The 20,134-nt window shown below is 41.9% G+C and overlaps 1 protein-coding gene across 1 annotated transcript in view; it reads left to right on the forward strand.

Annotated features, from left to right (window-relative positions):
* Positions 1-821: 821 nt before the first annotated feature.
* Positions 822-20,134, forward strand: part of LOC117046851 (collagen alpha-1(XXVIII) chain-like) — a 44,924-nt gene continuing 25,611 nt past the window's right edge. The window contains exons 1-13 of the mRNA XM_033149351.1: positions 822-923; positions 3,091-3,145; positions 5,518-5,793; positions 6,420-6,988; positions 8,717-8,737; positions 10,057-10,116; positions 11,471-11,524; positions 12,059-12,103; positions 13,410-13,436; positions 13,645-13,689; positions 14,346-14,390; positions 15,724-15,777; positions 19,891-19,959. Coding sequence (XP_033005242.1) covers positions 822-923; positions 3,091-3,145; positions 5,518-5,793; positions 6,420-6,988; positions 8,717-8,737; positions 10,057-10,116; positions 11,471-11,524; positions 12,059-12,103; positions 13,410-13,436; positions 13,645-13,689; positions 14,346-14,390; positions 15,724-15,777; positions 19,891-19,959 — 1,422 coding nt within the window. The remainder of the gene's footprint in view (positions 924-3,090; positions 3,146-5,517; positions 5,794-6,419; positions 6,989-8,716; positions 8,738-10,056; positions 10,117-11,470; positions 11,525-12,058; positions 12,104-13,409; positions 13,437-13,644; positions 13,690-14,345; positions 14,391-15,723; positions 15,778-19,890; positions 19,960-20,134) is intronic.

A 20,134-nucleotide genomic window follows, 5' to 3' on the forward strand; every position in this document is an offset into this window, starting at 1 on the left:
CATCAGATGTCAAACAGATAAACAACTATTTGACTTTTATACTTTTTATATTTAAAAAAATATATTTTTATTAAAGAATTTCTTGATTTACAAAGGTATTGCAATGTCTCTCTCGTATTTTCCCGTATAACATTTTTACAAATCCGTTTTTGTTGTTGAGACATTAGGAAGAAAAGGGGGAGAGAGGTGGGTGGGATGGGGGGGGATAGGTGGGGCAGTATTTGACTTTTAGAAGACATCTGAAGGCAGCCCTGTTTCTGGAAGTTTTCAATGGCTGATGTCGTATTGTGTTTTTAATATTTTCTTGGGAGACGCCCAGAGTGGCTGGGGGAACCCAGTCGGATGGGTGGCATATAAATAAAATTCTTATTCTTATTCTTACTTAAGGAAGAGACGTTCTGCTCCTCTCCAGTTCCTGGGAATTTCTAGCTGTATCGCCACAAGGAACTTCATGACCATCGGTTTATAGTAGTAAGGTACAGTACACCCACTCTAAATATAGATAGGAGAGCTAAAGTCAATTCAAGAATAAGCATTCCAGTGGTCAGGAACAATGTGGGCTGTAGTCCAATATGGAGGCCACCATATTGGCTAGCCCATGGGCCCATGGATGGGCCCATGATCGGATCCAACAGAGATCTTCTTATGTAAATTCCTTAACAACATAGCCTGTTACGTACATAACAAAATAAAATAAAAAATTCCTTCCAGTAGCACTTTAGAGACCAACTAAGTTTGTTCTTGGTATGAGCTTTCGTGTGCATGCACACTTCTTCAGATACACTGAAACGGAAGTCAGATACACTGAAACTGTAACGTACATGTTACAGGAGTTGTTCGAAGAAGGTGTGCCTTGGGCCACCGTTCCAATCATTCTCACCTGGAAGCCTGCTTCATTTAAATTACCAGACATCGTTTCCAAAGTATGTTAACACTGAGGGTTAGGCAAGCGACTGCATGCACACTTTAACCTCAGCCTGCAGGTACAAAAATGCACACTAAATGCTATGGTTGGGTCATGATTTTTTTTGTCATCTGCCCTGCAAATCGCTGTCAGGTTCAATGGTCAAAAAACTGTCCCGAGGCCATGAAGTACTACAAATAACATTTTGTTTGCTTATAGTTCACAGCATGCTCATCCCCAGAGATGTTCATCTGTCACCAAGTTTCTTGAAATCCTTTTCGTTTCTCTGGTTGTTTTTCGCCGGTTGATTTAATTCTGTTTTTCATCTGCCTGGGGAAAGGCTGTAACCAGTTTTATTTTTCTAGAAAAGGAAGTGCCACAACTCATCATGAATGCCTCCCTTGTTCTCTTATAAATAGGTAAAAATATATATAATGGCAATGGCGCCCACCTGAGAGGTGCTGGAACTGAGTTCTGGTGGATTCCAGCTGAAAAATGCTCTGGCTGCATCTCAGTGGTAGAGAATCTGAACTGCATGCAGAACGTCCCAGTTTCAATCCCCAGCCTCTCCAAGTAGAGCTGGGAGAAACTTGAGTCTGAAAATCCTGAAAAGTGGCTGCCAGTCAGTGTAGACAGTACTGAGCTAGACGGAACAATGGTCTGCCTTGGTATAAGGCATCTTCCAATGTTTCTGTGTTGTGTTTTGTCAAACTTTCTGTTTTGGGTTGTTTAATTTTTTTGTTTTTTGTTTTAGCATTATATTATGAGCTGCTCTGCGAATATTTGCATTGAAGAGGACGGAATGAAATAAATGTTATGATATTATTACAAGCCGAGCTGCAGCAGCTGCAGCAGCGAGGCCAGCATGACTGTGTCTGTTTTTATCCTGTGGGAAAGCCACTAGTCCTACCAGCTTTCCCACACACACGTGATGTTTTGTACTGTACTGTTGTACTTTACTTTCAGTTCTGGCTCGAGAGATGCTGGATGCTATTATAGACAGCTCTGAAATCATGAGCTGGCTAGCAGAGACATACTCTGCATTTTATCTGCAATAAAGTAGTTTATAGCCTTAATGGCTTGTGTGTGTTGTTCTTCACGCTGGAGAGCAATCGCATATTATCAATGTGCCCCTGGACTCGAGTAGCCAGGAGGGCACGCAGGCTTCGTCCCTACCTGGGGGTCAGTCTCACAACTTGCCCCCCCCCAGGACGTATCATAACAATAAATACATAAATAAATAGATGCCAAACACCAATAAAAGTTGAGTCCACAGTGTGGAACTAACTGACTTTCTTTCTGATTTTTCCCTATTGTGCTGTGTTTATCATTTTCATCATCATCATCATCATTTTTATTTCCATTAATTTGCTTCCTATGAAAATCCCAAGGCGATTTTTGAATAAAAATGTAAACAAAATATATCTATAGGATGATCTCTGATAGAGAACAATGAAAACAAATTCATATAAAAACAATTTTTAATTCAGACTGGAATAAAAACCTCTACTTAAAATGATTATTGTTACTGTTTTTATTATTATTAATGATACAAGTAAAAAGAAGTCGTTCGGTCAAGTAAAAAATATCAACTTAGTTTTCTGTGTAAGTACAGAAAATCTTAAAATTACACATGCATTCCCCTTCAGCACTTAAAAGTATATTTCAAGTTGTGGGTTACGGTATATATTATCATTTCAGGCAGCTACAAGTCTGTAAGCGCCCGATGTAGCATGCAACATGTCACATACCAGGAATTCTAGTGAGAATGTTGTCATGTGTCATGCGCACTTGCCCATAAAGCTTGCGAGAAATCTGCTAAGCCACCCAGGCAAGAAAGCACCTGGGCAAAATAAAATTTTGTCCTGAAGCAAAACAGAACTGCTTCAGAACACTATGCATCTAAGGAGTTGCTACTAAACACACACACACTCACACACACACACACACACACAGGCACGAGTAACAAATGATAATTTGGGTGGGGGGGATTTCTTGCTTCTTACAGATCCATATTCGAGTTTAACATGTTTCTTTGGGGGGGGGAGCGTTGCTGCGTTGTTCTGTCTGGGGCCTCTTCAGCCAGCAACAGAACTTATTTCTCTATCTCTCTTTTTTTAGAAGCACACTTCTTTTGAAAACTTTAAGGATTGAGTCATGCCATTTTTCTTTTCTGTTTTTTTAAGGTTGTCCTAGACTTGAACCCAGATCCAGATAGACTACTGAACTGTGATTTTTGCGGTAATTTTGCTACCTGGGGGAAATGCAAGCAGGAAACTCCTCTCACAACATTTCAAGGGAAATTGGGTGATACACTGGCTAATTATTGGGGGATAATAAACATGGACTAAAGATGTGAATAACAGCACAATTATTTTAGCCCTGATACAGATGCATGTTAAGATTTTGAAAATATTTGCTCTACTGTTAGGTAGATGAAGCAATTCTGGGTTTACCCATCAGGGGCTAGAGAGAGAGTTCTAAGCAAGTAGGTAAGCTACTTTGACAAAACAATTAAGGAAAATGTGAGTTATGTAGAAGACACACGAGACCACATTAATTGGTGTTGCCCCCGAGACTCATGTCCAATTTCCAGATCTCATGAAAATTGAGCAATAATGCCTCTCGTATTAACCTGAACTATGGAACAAATATTTCTCAGAATAATGAGACCTAGGTGCAGGCATGTTTGACAATCCTATTTCTATAAATGAGGTTTCCACGGTACCACACACAAAAACAGTTTCTTCTCCGCAGCTGAAAAAAAATAAGAAAACCATTTGCCCCCAATGAATTAAACAGCTTTGTTGAGTCCAGGTGTGTGAGTACGAAGGTGGAATATAAACTTGGTCATACTACCACACACGGATTTACGTAGCCTGGGGATGAGTAAAACAATTGCGAATAAATGTGTCCTGGATGGAATTTGAGTCAGTGTGGCTGTAGCTTTCGGTGGAACTAGATGATTGGAGGAGTGGTCCCTTTCATTTGTCAAACTTTCTTCTTCTCCTCCTGCTCCCCCCCTCCTGCTCCCTCTCCAATTCACTTCAAGAGTGGAAGGCTCTGAGTCGGTAATAGCCTAGGCAGCAACATCAGGCAGAAGTCTCTTCTCCCAGACACAGCACTCATCACCACAGAACTTGGTGCATCCAACAGACAGAGGTAAGAATCCTCTCCTGCCCGCCAGCCCCCAGCCAACTGCAGTGTTGTGCAAGGACAAACCGTGCAAGATTAAGATGTCTTTTATAGGCACCAGCCTTTTAGCAGGGAGTTGGATTGCTGTAGGCTTTTTATTGCTCATTCCTCTCACCCTTGAGTTCAGACGGTTTGAAACCAATACACAAAAGATACATAGATTTATGTGTGGGGAGATCTTTATCGCAGCCGAACCCCCCCCCCCAATGTGACTGGCACTTTTTCTGTGTTTATGCTGGGACTATGTGTGTAGAATACTGGGCGGTGAAATCTCTGCAAGGAGGGCTGAAACTCCCCAACAAGCTCTTATCAAGGTAGTTTTTGCCACCAGCAAGCCATAAAAGAAACAGCAAAGGAAACTGTAAAACTAACTAAAGGACAGAGGCACGGGGGGCTTGTTTATATCTCTGGTGTCAATATTATTCCCTTTTAAATCCCAGTTTCATGTTTGGAAACAGCTCCCAGGGGTGAAATTGAAATTGTTGCAGCAAGCGAATTATTATAGAATCAGGTACTTGACATTGATTTTGGTATCAAACACCAGGCCTTTGGGCAACATATTCCTCTTGAATACTGATCTATATGTAATGCATCCCTCTTAAATAGAAACATATGGGTAAAAATTAATTTGCAGACGTAGATGCACAATCTGCCACATTCTTTGTTGTAGTTATTCAAGTTTCAAGCTGTGCCACAACCTCAACCTATGGAAGGCAAGCAAAGATTGCTGTACAGCTCTGCCTACCTGTCCTTCAGCTCCACTCTAGACCTTTTGACTGCTTGAGAGTCTTTTGGCAGCAGAGTGGGATAAAACCTATGGAAATAACCCTGTATGGCATAGTGGCTAGAAAATTGTACTCATTGGGGTAGGAATCCAAATCCTTGATCTGCCAGAAAGCATTCCAGGTGGTCTAGTGCAAGTCATTATCAATCAGCCTACCTTGAAGAGCTGCTGTAAAATACTTTCTAGATTATTGTTGTTGTTACTTATGACTATTCGATGCCTCTAACCTAGATGCTGTAGTATTATAGAATTTAAAATGAACAATCTGTCCACATGTTTGCAGTTTACAGACTGTTGGTGTGTGTGTGGAAATGCAATATAACTTAAATACTATAAGTTGCTTGGACTCCTTGGAGGAAGGAGAAGATATAAATTTGCCAAATAATATTTTTTTAGACATAGTAAATATGGCAAATCCTGTTAATGCATGCAGTGGTATCATTGCAAGTGACATTTCCTAGGAAATGTTAGATGAATGGATCACGTGCTTTTATTTGTCTATTTAAGGTATTTATATACTGTTTAATCATTGACATTTGTAAGCAATGTACATTAAATTATGGTGCATTTTAAAAAGCCACCAAAGAACAATTAAAAATAATCATTAAATCCTTTCCGCTGAGATGGTAACAAGGTGATCTCCATATTGCAAGTAGAAAACTAGCTTTGTTTGCTTTGCATTTTTGTATTGTGTGCTTTGTTTTGCTTTCGCAATCACAATTTCTTGTGTCTTTTTGGCCAACAAAGCAAACCATGTCCTCTAGGTTATGGTGGCTTTTGTTTCTGCTGGACCACCAAGTCTTTTTGGCTCAAAACACCAACGAAGAAAAAAGAAATGGAATCAGAAAACAGAAGCCCAAACCATTCCTCTCGAATGCAGTAGAAAAGTATCCCAGTCCAAGTGACCAAGGTGACTACTTTGAATTTTAACAGATTCTTTGAAATGGTTGGTTCTGATCCCAAAGTTTATCTGGATGGGATTGCTTTGAAATGTATTAAAGTCTGAACACACCTGCGAGGAAGGACTGTGATGTAGTGGTAGGCAGGAGTGTCCAATGTGATGGGGTTGGTGCCACTTCCCAACAGTGGTGTTGCTGCTACTTACTGGGATGGGGCAGGGGTAAAAACAAACAAAATGGCAGCTGCTCAGATTCACTTTCCCCCAAACTGTATTTCACCTCACCCCTGAAATATTGGCAAAATGTCAATTTCAAGGTGGGTGGGACTGCTGAGAAATTGTTCTTGTCACTTCAGCCCAACTCTAATGGGAGTAACATTCTCTACATTTATCAAGTGATTAACCTAGGCCATTTTAAACAGTCATGCCTCCCCCCCCAAGAATTCTGGGAGCTGTGGTTTGTGAAGGGTGCTGAGAGAGTTGTTAGGAGGCCCTTCTCCCCCACCCCATCCCCCTGCCGCCCCAGAGCCCCAGTTCTCTGTGGAGAGGGTTTAATGGATAGACGCTTTTGAGAACTGTAACAAACCATAGCTCCCGTAATGATGCAAATTATTTACCTGGTGATGTGTTATTTCTAGATGAAGACTGCATTCTGGAAATGGCTTTCCTTTTGGACAGTTCGGAGAGTGCAAAGAACTTCAATCATGAACAACAGAAGACGTTTATCTTGGAGATAGTGGACAGGATGAAAGGGCTGCAGCTCACCTCTGGACGTTCCCTCAGCTGGAGGATGGCCTTGCTGCAGTACAGCAGCACTGTCCTCATAGAGCAAACTTTCAGAGATTGGAAGGGCCCAGATGCCTTTAAATCCCGCATCGCCCCCATCACCTACATCGGCCACGGCACCTACACCACTTACGCCATCACCAACCTCACGCAGCTCTACATGACGGAGGGGACTCACGGTAGCGTGAAAGTAGCCGTGCTCCTGACGGACGGAGTGGACCACCCGAGAAACCCAGATATTTTCTCAGCCACTGCCGATGCTAAACACCAAGGCATCGTGTTCTTCACAGTGGGGATGACCAGAGTGGCCGAGGAGGTGGCCAATGCCGCCAAGCTTCGGCTCCTGGCCAGTGTCCCGGCATCCAGGTTTGTCTTCAATCTGCAAGAGAAAGGAGTTGTGGAGAGAATTCTCAAAGAAATGGTAGGGACAAAGATTTCAGTGGGGCCTATATAAAGCATATACTATACTTAACAGAATATAAGTGTACGCTGCACTTCTAGTATTATAATAATGGTGTCACCTCTATCCTTGCTTTTCGCCCCAGGAGTCCTTGTTCTCAAAGAGGCCCCTGGTGGGGAACGTACTCAAAGAGTTCTGTTACCCGCCTTTCATCACAGGACTCTGCTGTGTTTTGCTTTATATGCAGTGTTTTCTTGCCCGTCTTCCCTTACATAATTCTTCTCCTGACACTCCCTGTACAGTGTCCACTCCTGCCTGTTCTTCTTCCTCTATTCCCTCTTCATTGCTTTCACTGAGACAACATAAATTTATTGTGCAGTTCGTCTCTTTTGCTTCTACCTACTCGTAAATCTTTCTTCTGTGTTTCTCCTCTGTTTCTCCCATACCCCTCCTCCCTGCTGTGACCCCTAGATGCTGCCCTTTTATCTCTTGAAGGATGCCCACCACCACTTCCAGCTCCCACTCCTCAACTGTGTCTGTCACCTCAACTGCAGCGTTTCTCGAGCTCAAGCAGGGAGTGACAGCATCTGTCTCAGTCCTTTCACAAATGAGTTGTATCAAAAAAACTGACATGAGCAGAGGGCCACACCCTCATACAACATGGCTTTCCTCTCCCCTCCTTCCCATGTGGATGAGCATGACTGAAGAAGGCCATAGCTTCAACATTATCTCAGCTGTGGTAGTTTGTTAAACACACACACACACACACTACTAGATTTTTTGTTGTTGCTGAACAACTTGGTTTCACTTTTATTCACAAGGCCACATAATCAATTCTGAACTTTTATGGTTCGTCAATTCAATATTAATGGGTGCTGACTAAGAGTGGGCCCAAGACATTTTGCTGCCTGAAGTAAGTATGCTGCATTTCATATATGGAAGATGACTGGGTTGGACACTGACCATAAGAAAACATCCTCCTGAGGGCAGCAGGCTAGTTTAGGGGGTAGAAGCAATATTTCTATCATGACATTTATTCATTCTTTCATTCATTTTATATATTTAATATCACTGCTTCTAAGTACAGTAAGCCCACAATGTACACAAGGGTCATGTTCCGGGGATCGTGCCTAAAGCCAACATTGTATCTAGTCAAAACTCATTGGGTTCAATGGCGGGTGGGATTGCCAAAGCCATTTCCCCCAGATATCTCTCTATCTATCTGCCATGCCTGTAAAGCTCAATGTGCACAAGTTAACTGCGCATAGGTTACGGGCTTCCTGTAGTTTAAAAAGTACAAAACCAGTTACACAAACATTTACATGTAAACATTCATAATCAATATTCACAATAAAAGAATCCCTTCAAAATTAATTGGCCTGCAGCATGGGATGCTCCAATTTGGATTAATCATTCTTCTCCCAAGTGCTTGATCTCTGGGGACACATTCCTGACATGATGATAGGCTTTTATACAGTGACATTTTACACTGCATTCCTAATTTGTGGGTTTTAATTGAATCCCTAGGGAGCACATATCTATGCCCTGTTTCTGGACCTTGAACAACCAGCAATACCTAGTACTCTGCTTCTTCCTATGATTTGTTCTGTTTGTGTACAAGAAATAGGCATATGCTGGCTCTATGTCGGCACCTTCCCAGCCAGCAAAGTCTCTTTTTTCATTTTTCTCACAGTGTGCCTTATTACTTATAAAATAATTAATTTTGTTTGCACTTATTTGTCTCCCCAGAAAGATCTGGCAGAAGAAGGGGTAAGTCTTAACTGTGGACTGGGGAAGATGGATTACATCTACAACATTTTAAATTAGAGAGTGGTGGTGAAACAACAAACTATCTTGCCAAAACTATGTTCGTTGTTACCATTTCAGTAAATTAAAACAAACAGAAAAAAGAAGAGTAAGTCTTGCGAAATGATGAGCACTAAAAAGTGAAATAAGAAAATGTAAATTTGTTTGGTCTTTGATGCAGCTTGCAGTTTCTTGTTCCAGCAATAGCACTTTGAATATATCTATAATCTATAAGTGGAAACACCTAACGCTAAGTCCCAAGGGTATCACATAAGAAAATAAGAGCCTTCCTCCATCATGCCAGAGGCCATTTTAGTTTTTTTAGTCCAGTATTGTCTTCTCACATTGGATAACCAGATGCCTATGAAAAACGCACAAGCTGGACACAATCAGAATTATAATGTCCTGCTTGTGGTGCCAAGAAATTGGCTTTCCAAGCCATGCTACCTCTGATGCTGGACGTAATACAGTCGTCATGACTAGTAGACATCGATAGTCTTGAAAGGGGGGGTTTGTCTCATCCCTTTTTTTAAAAAAAACACAAAAGCCACCCAAGTTGGTGGCAGTCACAACATCTTGTGGTAGCAAAGACCAAAGTTTAACTCTGCTGTACTGTATATGAAAAAGAACTGAGTCACAGTTGTTAGAGTACTTCTACACCACACAGACATTTGAGATTCCGCCCAGCTACAGTTCACCCAGGACTACTAGAAAAATCTGAAATGGAGATATTTGTAAATTTATCACTTCAGTAGGGAACACAGAATTCAGCACCAGCCAGAAAGCTGAAACATGAACAAGAAGTATGGATTCCATAACGAAATGAGAAATAAAATAGGAAATTCTTTCCAGTAGCACCTTAGAGACCAACTGAGTTTGTTCTTGGTATGAGCTTTTGTGTGCATGCACACTTCTTCAGGTATCTGAAGATACCTGAAGAAGTGTGCATGCACACGAAAGCTCATACCAAGAACAAACTCAGTTGGTCTCTAAGGTGCTACTGGAAAGAATTTCCTATTTTGTTTCGACTATGGCAGACCAACACGGCTATCCACCTGTAACTGAAATGAGAAATGTAAGTTTTGACTATGTTGTGGGGAAACTGTGAAAATATTGATTAGAAAACAGCACCGTAAAGCAGCATCCATTTTCAGTACTGTTTCAAGATTAGATCTCTTCTACTTGTGGTTAAATAAATAAATTATAGGAAAATAAAAGAGCTGTAGAGCTTTCTGCCTAGGTGGGATCTGATGGTTAATTTGTATGGTTATTTCTATTCAAAGTGTCCCCAGCCTCCTATATGTAACTGTGAAAAAGGAGAAAGGGGTCTTCCTGGCCCTGCTGTAAGTATCTTTTTTCCATTTACTTCCTTCGTGTTTTATTTATCTTATTTATTTTATTAAAAAAATATACACCACTTGATTGTAAACAATCCCAGAGTGGTTTACAAAAACCGCTTATTTTTTAATGGTGGCATTGTTTTATTAATTACCAGTAATATCTATTTCATTAAATACATATTCAGAGGCAACAGCTGAGTGATCCAGAGAGAGCAAGATGTTCATTCATAAATGATAGGATCCTTGATTGTGTGGAGAGCCTTCACATTCAGCTGTACAGATGAGGGCTACCTACATAACAGCTATAATGTAATGCTAAGCCAAACCATGGTTTAGTGTGAATGTGAAAATGTAAGGGTTTTTGAGGGAAGAGATTGCAGCTGGAAAAGGAAAATCAGCATTATATGATGGGGGGGGGATATAAGCTGGCATGTTGATGCCAGTGATGTGTGAACGTTACAGAAACCCTGCGTGCGTGAGAATCGCCATTCTTACAATAAACACCTGTCTGGAAGGGACTGCTTCATGGTTTGACAAAAGACAGAAGAACCACAGGAAAAATATAGCATGGCAATGATTGGATGATGGTGCCATGAAGATGCCCTACAAAAAGCAACTGAGGAAAGCATGACAATTCCACACCCAAATGCCACGTGGAATCAAATCATGGTGTGTGTGTCCCCCCCTTTAAAGAGTCTAAGACTACTTGCAGCTCTTCGACTCTTTGGGATGGGGTTCAATCTCATGTTGTGCAGTTGTAAGTGGCTTGGGAGGTCTTGTGCAACAAACATGCTTCCCCTAAAGATTGGATACATTTATTTATTCATTTTCAACAAGTAGGGGGGAAATGCACTGGAAAGTGTAGGGTTTTATTATGTATTTTTGTGCTTATATACTGTAAACCACCCTGTGATCCTCAGATGAAGTGTGGTATATGAATGTAATTAACAACAACAACAACAACAACACTTGCCTTAGCATAACATCATCTAATTGCCCAGGATGAATGATTAATAATAAAAAAGGCACCTGGAAACACCATAATAGAAAACATATGTTCATGAAAACATTATATCTACCAATGAGCTGTTTGAAAAGCTGAGAATGACCCAGCATTCTGGCCAATGTAGCTCTTGCACTGATTGGAGCATGAGTTGCTTTAAGCTTCAAGTGTGAGAGGGAAATCTTTAGAATTTTACTTGTTTCCTGCAATCATGGAATCATTTCCCTAATAGTAAGAATACAAACCAAGGGGCCTCACCCTTTCTTTGCATCTTTAAAAATGCAATTCACAGATGAAGTTTAAACACAAGGCTTTCCATTTAACTTCACTCTGTTGTTGTTTTTCTGCTTCCAGGGTAAAAAGGGTCGCCCTGGTGATGATGGAGCCCCTGGTCCAAAGGGCGTGAAGGTAACAAGACATTTGATTTAACTGAAATGCTCATTGGTTAACATCAGTAATTTAAGACAGGAGCATGTTGAAATAAAAGCATGCTCAGTCACCACATGGCAGTTTACAACTGAGGGGGTATAAATAATTCTAAATCAGTGGTTCCCAGCCTTTTTTTTTTGGCCACGCCCCACCTAAGCATCTCTAAAATCCTGGTGTACCCCACCCCCCGTGACATATAATTCTTATTATTCAAAAAGTGAGCTCCTATTCATGTGGAGCAAGCCTAACTCATTCTCAAATTGCCCACCTTAAAAATCAAATTGCCCCCCTGTGGGGTGTGTGCCCCACGTTGGGAACCACGGTTCTAAAACACCCACAATTCTGAATATAAATTATGTTTTGCATTGAAGATGGAGGTAGTTTGAACAGCAGGGTACATTTTCCCCATCTGTTTTCAGCAATATATAATGTAATCTTAACTTAAATGGACAACATTTTCACTGAATACAGAATGCTAAGCAAAGTAATAACCCAACACCCTGATGTTTCTAGGGGGAGCCAGGCTTAAATGGAATTCCAGGAAGAGATGGGACAGAGGTAAAAAAATTATATATGTGTGCATATATATATATATATATTTTCTATCATGCATTTATTTGCTTTGAGGGAAACTCTCAACGTTATTTAAAAACACATCTGCCCCATATATATTATTGCTCCTTTTTGATCTTGTTTTTACTTTTTGGGCATGCCTTCTTAAAATGCAAGAGAATATAAAGAAGGGTGTGAAGAAAATAACTTGCAAGCAGCAATGTCAAAGAGCAATAAAATGTCAAAGGGCAATAAAATGCAAAAAAAGACTGCTCATTCTGCTCATGGTTATGCAAGATCCAATCAAGTCCTAAGGTCTCACATAAAAACTCTGTCATGTGATTCAGGTTTCTTGTGTACTTCCAGCCAGCATGGTGTAGTGGTTAAGAGCAGTGGACTCGTAATCTGGTGAACCGGATTCGCGTCCCCGCTCCTCCACATGCAGCTGCTGGGTGGCTAGTCACACTTCTCTCTGAAGTCTCTCAGCCTCACTCACCTCACAGAGTGTTTGTTGTGAAGGAGGAAGGGAAAGGAGAATGTTAGCCGCTTTGAGACTCCTTCGGGGAGTGATAAAGCGGGATATCAAATCCAAACTCCTCCTCCTCCTCCTCTTCTTCTTCTTCTTCTTCTTCTTCTTCTTCTTCTTCTTCTTCCAAATCATGTCAGCAATATTTCTGCCGTATTTCCAGGACTGGAATGACACAGGAAATAGCTTGCTGTTGGCACTCGCAATGATACCCAATGGCATTTGCAGTACCAGCTTTATTACATATTTTCATATCTGAAGCATAAATCAAGACAATACTCATTCTACACGCAACAGCTCATTGGTCTGTTTTTGGAGTGTTTTTCATCACACATATCTAGTGATGGAAAGCAGCACCCGTTCCAAAATTTGCAGAGCAACTTCTGAAACTTTTCTAGGGGTTTGATTTCTAACGAAACAGAGGGAGAGGGCAGTGCCTCCCCACCCCACCCCAAAAGCAAAGAGACCCTAATCACCAAATGCAAGCAAAGCAGGCTGGATGGAGTCAGCCAATAAATTTGTCATTTCTGTTACATATTCTAAAACTCTGGATTAATAAGTAAGATTTATTTTCCTAGTACTTGCTGTAAATTTTGCTGCTGCTGATATATGTATATATACCCCGCCTTTTCCCTTGACAGGGATTCAACGCGGCTTACAGATAAAATAGGAGCAGCTAAAAGCATAGCGGGGGGTGGGGGGCAGGAACCAGAATTAGTAATTACTGTTTAGTGTCAGTGGTAATTTATTCAATATGCATTCTGCTCTTCTTCTTTTTCCCATCAGGGAAAGTCTGGATACAAAGGAGAAAAGGTACGGATTTTTCGCCTTCTTGAATCAACTAGGTGCTGCATGCTAAAGACCAATGCAGCCATATTGATTTATTGGATTTGAGGACAAAGAATTTCGCATCTGAAATAGAATGGGAATGGGTGGGGATAAAGCACTGACAAGAACATTACACATTTTTCAAAAGTTCTGAGATAATATTAATGATTGATTGCGCTTTTCTCAATCTAAGGGTGAAAGAGGCGAATGTGGGACACCAGGAATAAAAGGTGACAGAGTAAGTAACTGATGGTCAACTACATCAGATTGCAATGTAAGGACTTGTATAATCAGAAACTGTACCGCTCATAGAACTTCTAGGCCCAGTGCTGCAATAGTAGTGTGAGCCATGTGTAAAAATCACCATTATTATAATAATAATTATTAGCCCTTATAGCCCACCTTTTCATCCAAGGAACTCAAGGTAGCATACTTGGTTATTCCTCTCCTCATTTAATCCCCACAACAACCCTTTGAGGAAGGTTTAAGCTGAGAGGCAGCGACTGGCCCAAGGTCATCCAGTGAGCTTCATGTCTGAGTGGGGATTTGAACCCTGGTCTCCTAGGTCTATGTCTGACATTCTAACCACTACACCACACTGGGTGTCATAGGGGGCGCGGGGAGAGAGAGAAAGAGAGAGAAAGAGAGAGAGAGAGACTTACTGGAGAGAAAATAGTCCTGAAATGCTAGGTAGGCTACGTATTTGCAGAGAGCATGATCATACAAACTGGATTTTTAAACATCTAGTTTGACGTTAGCCTTTCTGCCCATGTTTCAGTTATCCTTACCACATTTGAATCATTTTGTTTTCCCCTTGCTGGCAATTCACTGTATGATTTGTAATATTTTGCACCGTATATGGGCTCACATATAATTTCTCCTCTTATCACTCAGGGTCCAGAAGGCCCAGGTGGACCAAGAGGCCTCCGAGGTCTTCAGGTAAATGAACAGAGAGTGGAAGTCCTTTGCTTCAAGACAGTACTGGCTGCCATCTTTCTGAAGCTAAATTGTCCCTCCTCTGAATTACCGTATTTTTCCATGTATAAGACTAGGTTTCCCCCTATAAAAAATTAATGTCAAAAATTAGAGGGCGTCTTATACACTGATATATCTCCCCCATTTTCTTAAATCTGAGTCCCCGAAAATAGGGGGCATCTTATACATGGGGGGGGGGGGCGTCTTATAGACGGAAAAATGCGGTATATGTTGGCTGTCAGTCACTGATGCCAACTCCCCATCCCATCACTCTTTGTGTCCCTGGAACTGTGGGCTATCTATATCCAACTGATCACTGCACTCTGCAGGTGAGGACTTCCTGTAGATACTTCTCATCAAGAAGTCTGTTCTGTACAGTGTAGGAACCAGACCTTTAGTGTGGTGGCACCTACCCTTTGAAACTATCTCCTGTTACATATCAGACAGGTACTCATAGCTGTCAACCTTCCCTTCTTTTGCAGTGGGGAAATGGCGCTGGAATAAGGGAATTTCCCGCAAAAAAGGGAAAGTTGACAGCCATCTCTATTATCGTGTTTTTAAGACCTTCCTTTTCCAACAAGGCTTTTAAGTGGAGATTTGCATGCCTGTCTGTGTTTGTATTGGACTCGAAATATGTTTTTATTGTTGGTGTTCTCATAGTTAAATCACTTCAGGATGTTTTATGGGATGTGCTTAATAAATGAAATAAATCAGTAACCCATGGTTAACAAGCTGGTGAGTGACTGACCTTCTTCTGTTTCTTCCTGTATTTAGAGAACTAGTCTCTATAGTCCTCACATACCTTTAACAAAGAGGTGGGGGGACGCACATAGGGGTTTTTGTGTCACAGAGAAGGGAAAGCCTTTTCACAGCCATTTTCTTTAACCATTAGCTTAATGAGGTTAAGGTAGCAATATCCAAGTCAGGATTCTCCAGCAGGCTGAAAGACCATTTTTGTGGGTTGCCAGTGCTAGTAATGGGTTTTATGAGCTAAAAGCACAACAGACAGAAAGAAACTTACAGATCAGAGCTTCAAGTGGAAAAACAAATGCATATGATACAGGTTTTTGAAGGCCATGAAACTAAAGGCAGGGTAATCATTTCCAATGCAAAACAAACCAGGATAAACAGATGGTAAGTGAACGTAATAGGCAAATATCACAATTATTTGAACACTGAATAAACTGCTTTGTGTGGATTGAAGTAAAGCAGTCATATTCCTATTTAACAATGCACTCATCCAAGGTCTTTTTTATTATTATTACAGTGTTTTTAAAAATGCCTTCCTATTTAACAGGGTTCCCAAGGACTGCCTGGAGACCAAGGACCTGAAGGAATGCAAGGATCAAAGGCAAGACTCTTGACATTAATTTAATTCTTTTTTTTTTTTTAAACAGAATTTATTGACATTTTCACAAAATAACACAAACCCAACCCCACACCTACAAATACCAAAACAAATACAAATACACATAATGTCAGGATTCTTCTTCTTATCTATATACCTTGCAACAAAAAAAAAAATTCTAGTTCTGAATCTTGACGTTTGACTTCCCCCGCCTATACACCTTCGGTTTTAAAACAGTAAACTATTCCCTTAACAACTTTTCTCTATAAAAAATTTAACTTTACTTAAAAAGAAAAAACACAATTGTCTTAATCTTTGCATTATAACCTAAATCTTAACCAAGTATTCTTATAGCTAAACCTATTTCTTCTATCGTTTATCATGCTGCTTTTAACTTAAAGTTCAATATCTCCTTACTTATTTAAAATAAACTTATAATTAACAGACTTCACACTCCGATTTCGGATACCGTGGCAGACCATTCGGATTATACATTTAATATTTCAACCCACTCCCCCTCTGTCCATTGTTTTTTTCCGCCTTTCACCAGAACCGGTTCTCCAATTATCTTCTTCTGGATGTCCAGGATGTCCACAGATCCAGGCTGCATTCACAACAAACCTTGCATCGAGCTTCAGGATATTCATCCCCTCCATTCTGGGTTTCTCCGTTTCTTTGTGCCATACTACTTCTTCTTGTAAAAATCTTAATTCTATGTCCCTTGCCCCCGAGCTGCCACCTCGGGGTCTGGATATTAAAAATCTTCCCGTTCCAGGGCTGCCACCCCCAGAAACCGGCCCCCCTTCCAGTCGGAGTTGCCCAGCCGTCTCAGACCATCCTTCCAACACCTCTCCCAGCTCTTTGCAAAAGTCTGTTTCCATTGTGTAAAACTTTTGAAAAGCCTCTTCTGTGGATAATAAGTTCTTTCCATTTATAATTCCACTCAAGACTTTTAGTTTTCGATCAAGCAGTTCCAGTTGAAAGACAGTAAGCTTTTCCTCATCCTCCCAATCCTTCAATGCCAACACGAGCGCAAAATCCAGCATCTTGGGGGGGAGGATGGGTATCAAGTTTCAGTTCCTGTCTCTTCCTTCCTTTGTTTCAATTTTTTCCCACGAAAGTCCAAGTCTCCGCCATTTCTCCTACGCCGGAGTATAAAGACCAAAACTTCAAATGGAGATATTTTTTCCTCAGTTAACCCCCAAAAGGAGATCTCAACAGACTCAGTTTTCAAATTCCAAATGCTTTCAATGATTGTTGTAGCAGCAGTCACTTAAAGAGTTAATTTCTTTCACCCCCCGAAGGGAGGGAGGCGGGCTGCCTTTCTTCTTTCCCCCAGATCGTTCCAGGAAAACAAAGAGTCAATCAATTACTTACAGCCTCTGGGTTCTTAACAGCTCCTTAATGACAGGTAGAACTTAGACGCTCATCACAGGCTTTGTCGCCGCATTTGCATCCCGGTTGGGGCATTTCCCCTGTAGCCCGGCTCCGTCGTCCCTTCACCCCCACTCCCCCTTTACAGGGGGAGCGGGGGAAGGGTTCGGAGCCACAACGGGCACAGCCGGGGAGCCCAGAGTGCGGGACGCTCTTCCCGCACCCCAACCGGAGCCCCGCTTTGCGGTAGCAGGGCTCCTAACCCCCGGGATGGACTGGGTGCTTCGCAGCCGAAGCAACCCACGACCACCCGCAATGGCGTCCGCCGCCGGAACATTACATTAATTTAATTCTAAACGCTGTGAGAGATTGCTGCTACCTTTGCAATGTGGGGGCCTACTTTTGCTTTCACTCACGTTGGCCCGGTTAATGCGTCATATGAAACTGGAAAACCAAAAACTATTAAAAAGAAACATGGTGCCCGGCAGATGTTGCTGGACTCCAACTCCTGTCAGCCCCAGCCATCATGACAAATGGTCGGAGATGATGTGAATCATTGGCCAACAACCTATGGAGGTTTCCACACTGGCTACCCCTGTAAACCATGGCTTGGAAACCCATTGCCTTCCAGGTGTGGTTGGACTCCCAGTTCCCATCAACCTCAGCCACCATGGCCAGTGATCAAGGATGATGGGAATTGTAATCTGGTAACATCTGGAAAGGCCCACAGGCTCCCCATCCCTGAGGAAAATGTTGCTACTATTCGGATATTTCCTCTGCTATGAATTCTATCCATCTTAGCTGTGCTGACTTTTCCGGCCATGTCTGCAAAACCACCAAATGGAATATATAAGAAGCAAGAATAAACTCCATTGTTGTTTAACAGTGAGATGTCATATGAAATTCCACATCACAGGAAAAAAAATCCCCTTCAAGGCACTTCAACCCATTCAGAGCTTTGTATGGCTTTAAGCCGCAGGGAACCATTAAAGTACAGCTCATAAATAACACCTTGTTGAGGCTTTTTATGACACTTGAATTTCTTCTCAAAAGAAAGAGAAAGCTGTTTTTTTCTCCAGGCCATCTCTCCAACAATGGGACAGTACATGAGTATTAATTAGTAAGAAATAGATCCACACACAACTGCTTTCTTCTACTTTGAGATTATTTTTTGTTACCACGCTGTTATGTATTCCATGAGGAAAACAGTCTTCATAGCAATTCATCTTGCGTTTGGCTTTCAAGCTGGTTACCGTGCATGTAGCAACCCAGAAGGTCACATTAGACTCTTTCAAAAGTGCTTTTCTTGAGAATCTCATGGAGAGGGAGATTGATTGTATAATCCACTTCAAGTTGGCCAAATGTGGTTGGGGCAATTTCCATGTGGGCAATTTCCAATTTTGCATACTGTCAGGGTGCTGCCCTCACCTCAAGGCAAAGAGTTGCCAGGGCTGTTTCGGTATCGCGAGCCCCTGCCCCAACTGCTTAGCAATTCATCTTCCTCCAGTGAGGAAGGCAGTGATTCCTCTAGTGGGGAGGGGGAGACGGGACCGGGAAGTAGGAGTCAGGGGTCTGACAGGGAAGCAGAGCCCTCGCACCAAGCAGAGGTTGGAAGAGAGGCACGTCTTCCGTCTCCCCACTTGAGCAGTGGGGGAGGACGCAGAGGGGATAGGCGGGGGTTCCGCATCCCGCGGCTTTTATGCTGGGCAAGGAACCGGAAGGGGCCATTCCCGGACTCTGCCGAAGGATGAGATAGACGTATTTTTATAGCTGCACTGTTCATATCTGCACAATAAAGAAACTTAGTTTCAGAAACCTCGGCGTCAGGCTGGTTACTCATGAGCAATCACTGAAAACTACACATACTTTCAACCCCAGTTAAATTTTAGTGTCATATTCTGACGCGGCCAGGATTGGCATGAGGGGGGCATCAATCCCCCCGCCCCCAAGCCGGATCACTGCAAGGGCCCGGATGCCCAGCTGCAACACCTCCCACTGCGGAAAGTGAGTGGTCCTACCCCAAAAATCACTGCTGTGCATTGATGAAATAGCACACTAAAAAAAATATTGGTGCAATCATATTCTCAGTCACATCAAGACTGCTTTTCTTTTTCTTTTTCTGGCAGTGTATCAGCGTGGCCATGACATTATTCAAGGGGCAAAAGATGCAAAGGAACTGAAAGCTGCAACATAGTGGGCATGCTCTGATTCCAGAATTGATTTTAGAAATTATCCTTGTTAAACTGGAACTCACAAGCAGGGCAAGACAGGGCGGCGCAAACCAATGTTCAATGCAGGAGCACAACAGGGAAAATCCATCCATCTTTTCTACTTCTGCTAATTCCTTCTATGTTTGGATGTGTTTCCCAGTCTTGTTTCATTTATTACTCCCACTCCAAGCAATCTGCTAGTTTTATCATGGCAGAAGCATTATGATATATATTGTGAAAAAAATGCCCCGCAACTTAGGAGCGTTTAGTTTGCGCACATTCAGCTTTACACGTGTGGCAAAAAATTAAAAGGGGGTGAGATTCCAGGAAAAATGACTTTGGCAATCCCACTTAACATTGAACCCCAATTGACCATACACAATTTTGGCTTTGGAACTTAACCCCCCGCATAAGTGGCAGGCTTATTGTACCTTAGTTTAAGGGCAGGAGGGAGGGAGGAGCAGGTTTTATTCTCTCTGAAACCCTATCAGAAAGTTTCAACCAGTTCTTTTGTTTTTGCAATTTTCTAAAGGGTGAAAGAGGCCTGCCTGGCCCTGCTGGACTGACTGGAGAAACGGGAGTAGGGTTGCCTGGCCCCAAGGTAAAAATGTCAATCATATAGCCTACTGTGCTAAAGGACAGCTGCTGAAATAATATATGGCTGGATTTAAAAAAAAAACTTAAAACAAGGATAAATGATGTCTTTGTAATACCTGAAAGGTATTCTGGATGCAGTTCAAATACATTCATACCATTTAAAGGGGGGAGGGAACGCA

The sequence above is a fragment of the Lacerta agilis genome, chromosome 1 (genome assembly GCF_009819535.1).
Source record: "Lacerta agilis isolate rLacAgi1 chromosome 1, rLacAgi1.pri, whole genome shotgun sequence".
Classification (NCBI taxonomy): domain Eukaryota; kingdom Metazoa; phylum Chordata; class Lepidosauria; order Squamata; family Lacertidae; genus Lacerta; species Lacerta agilis.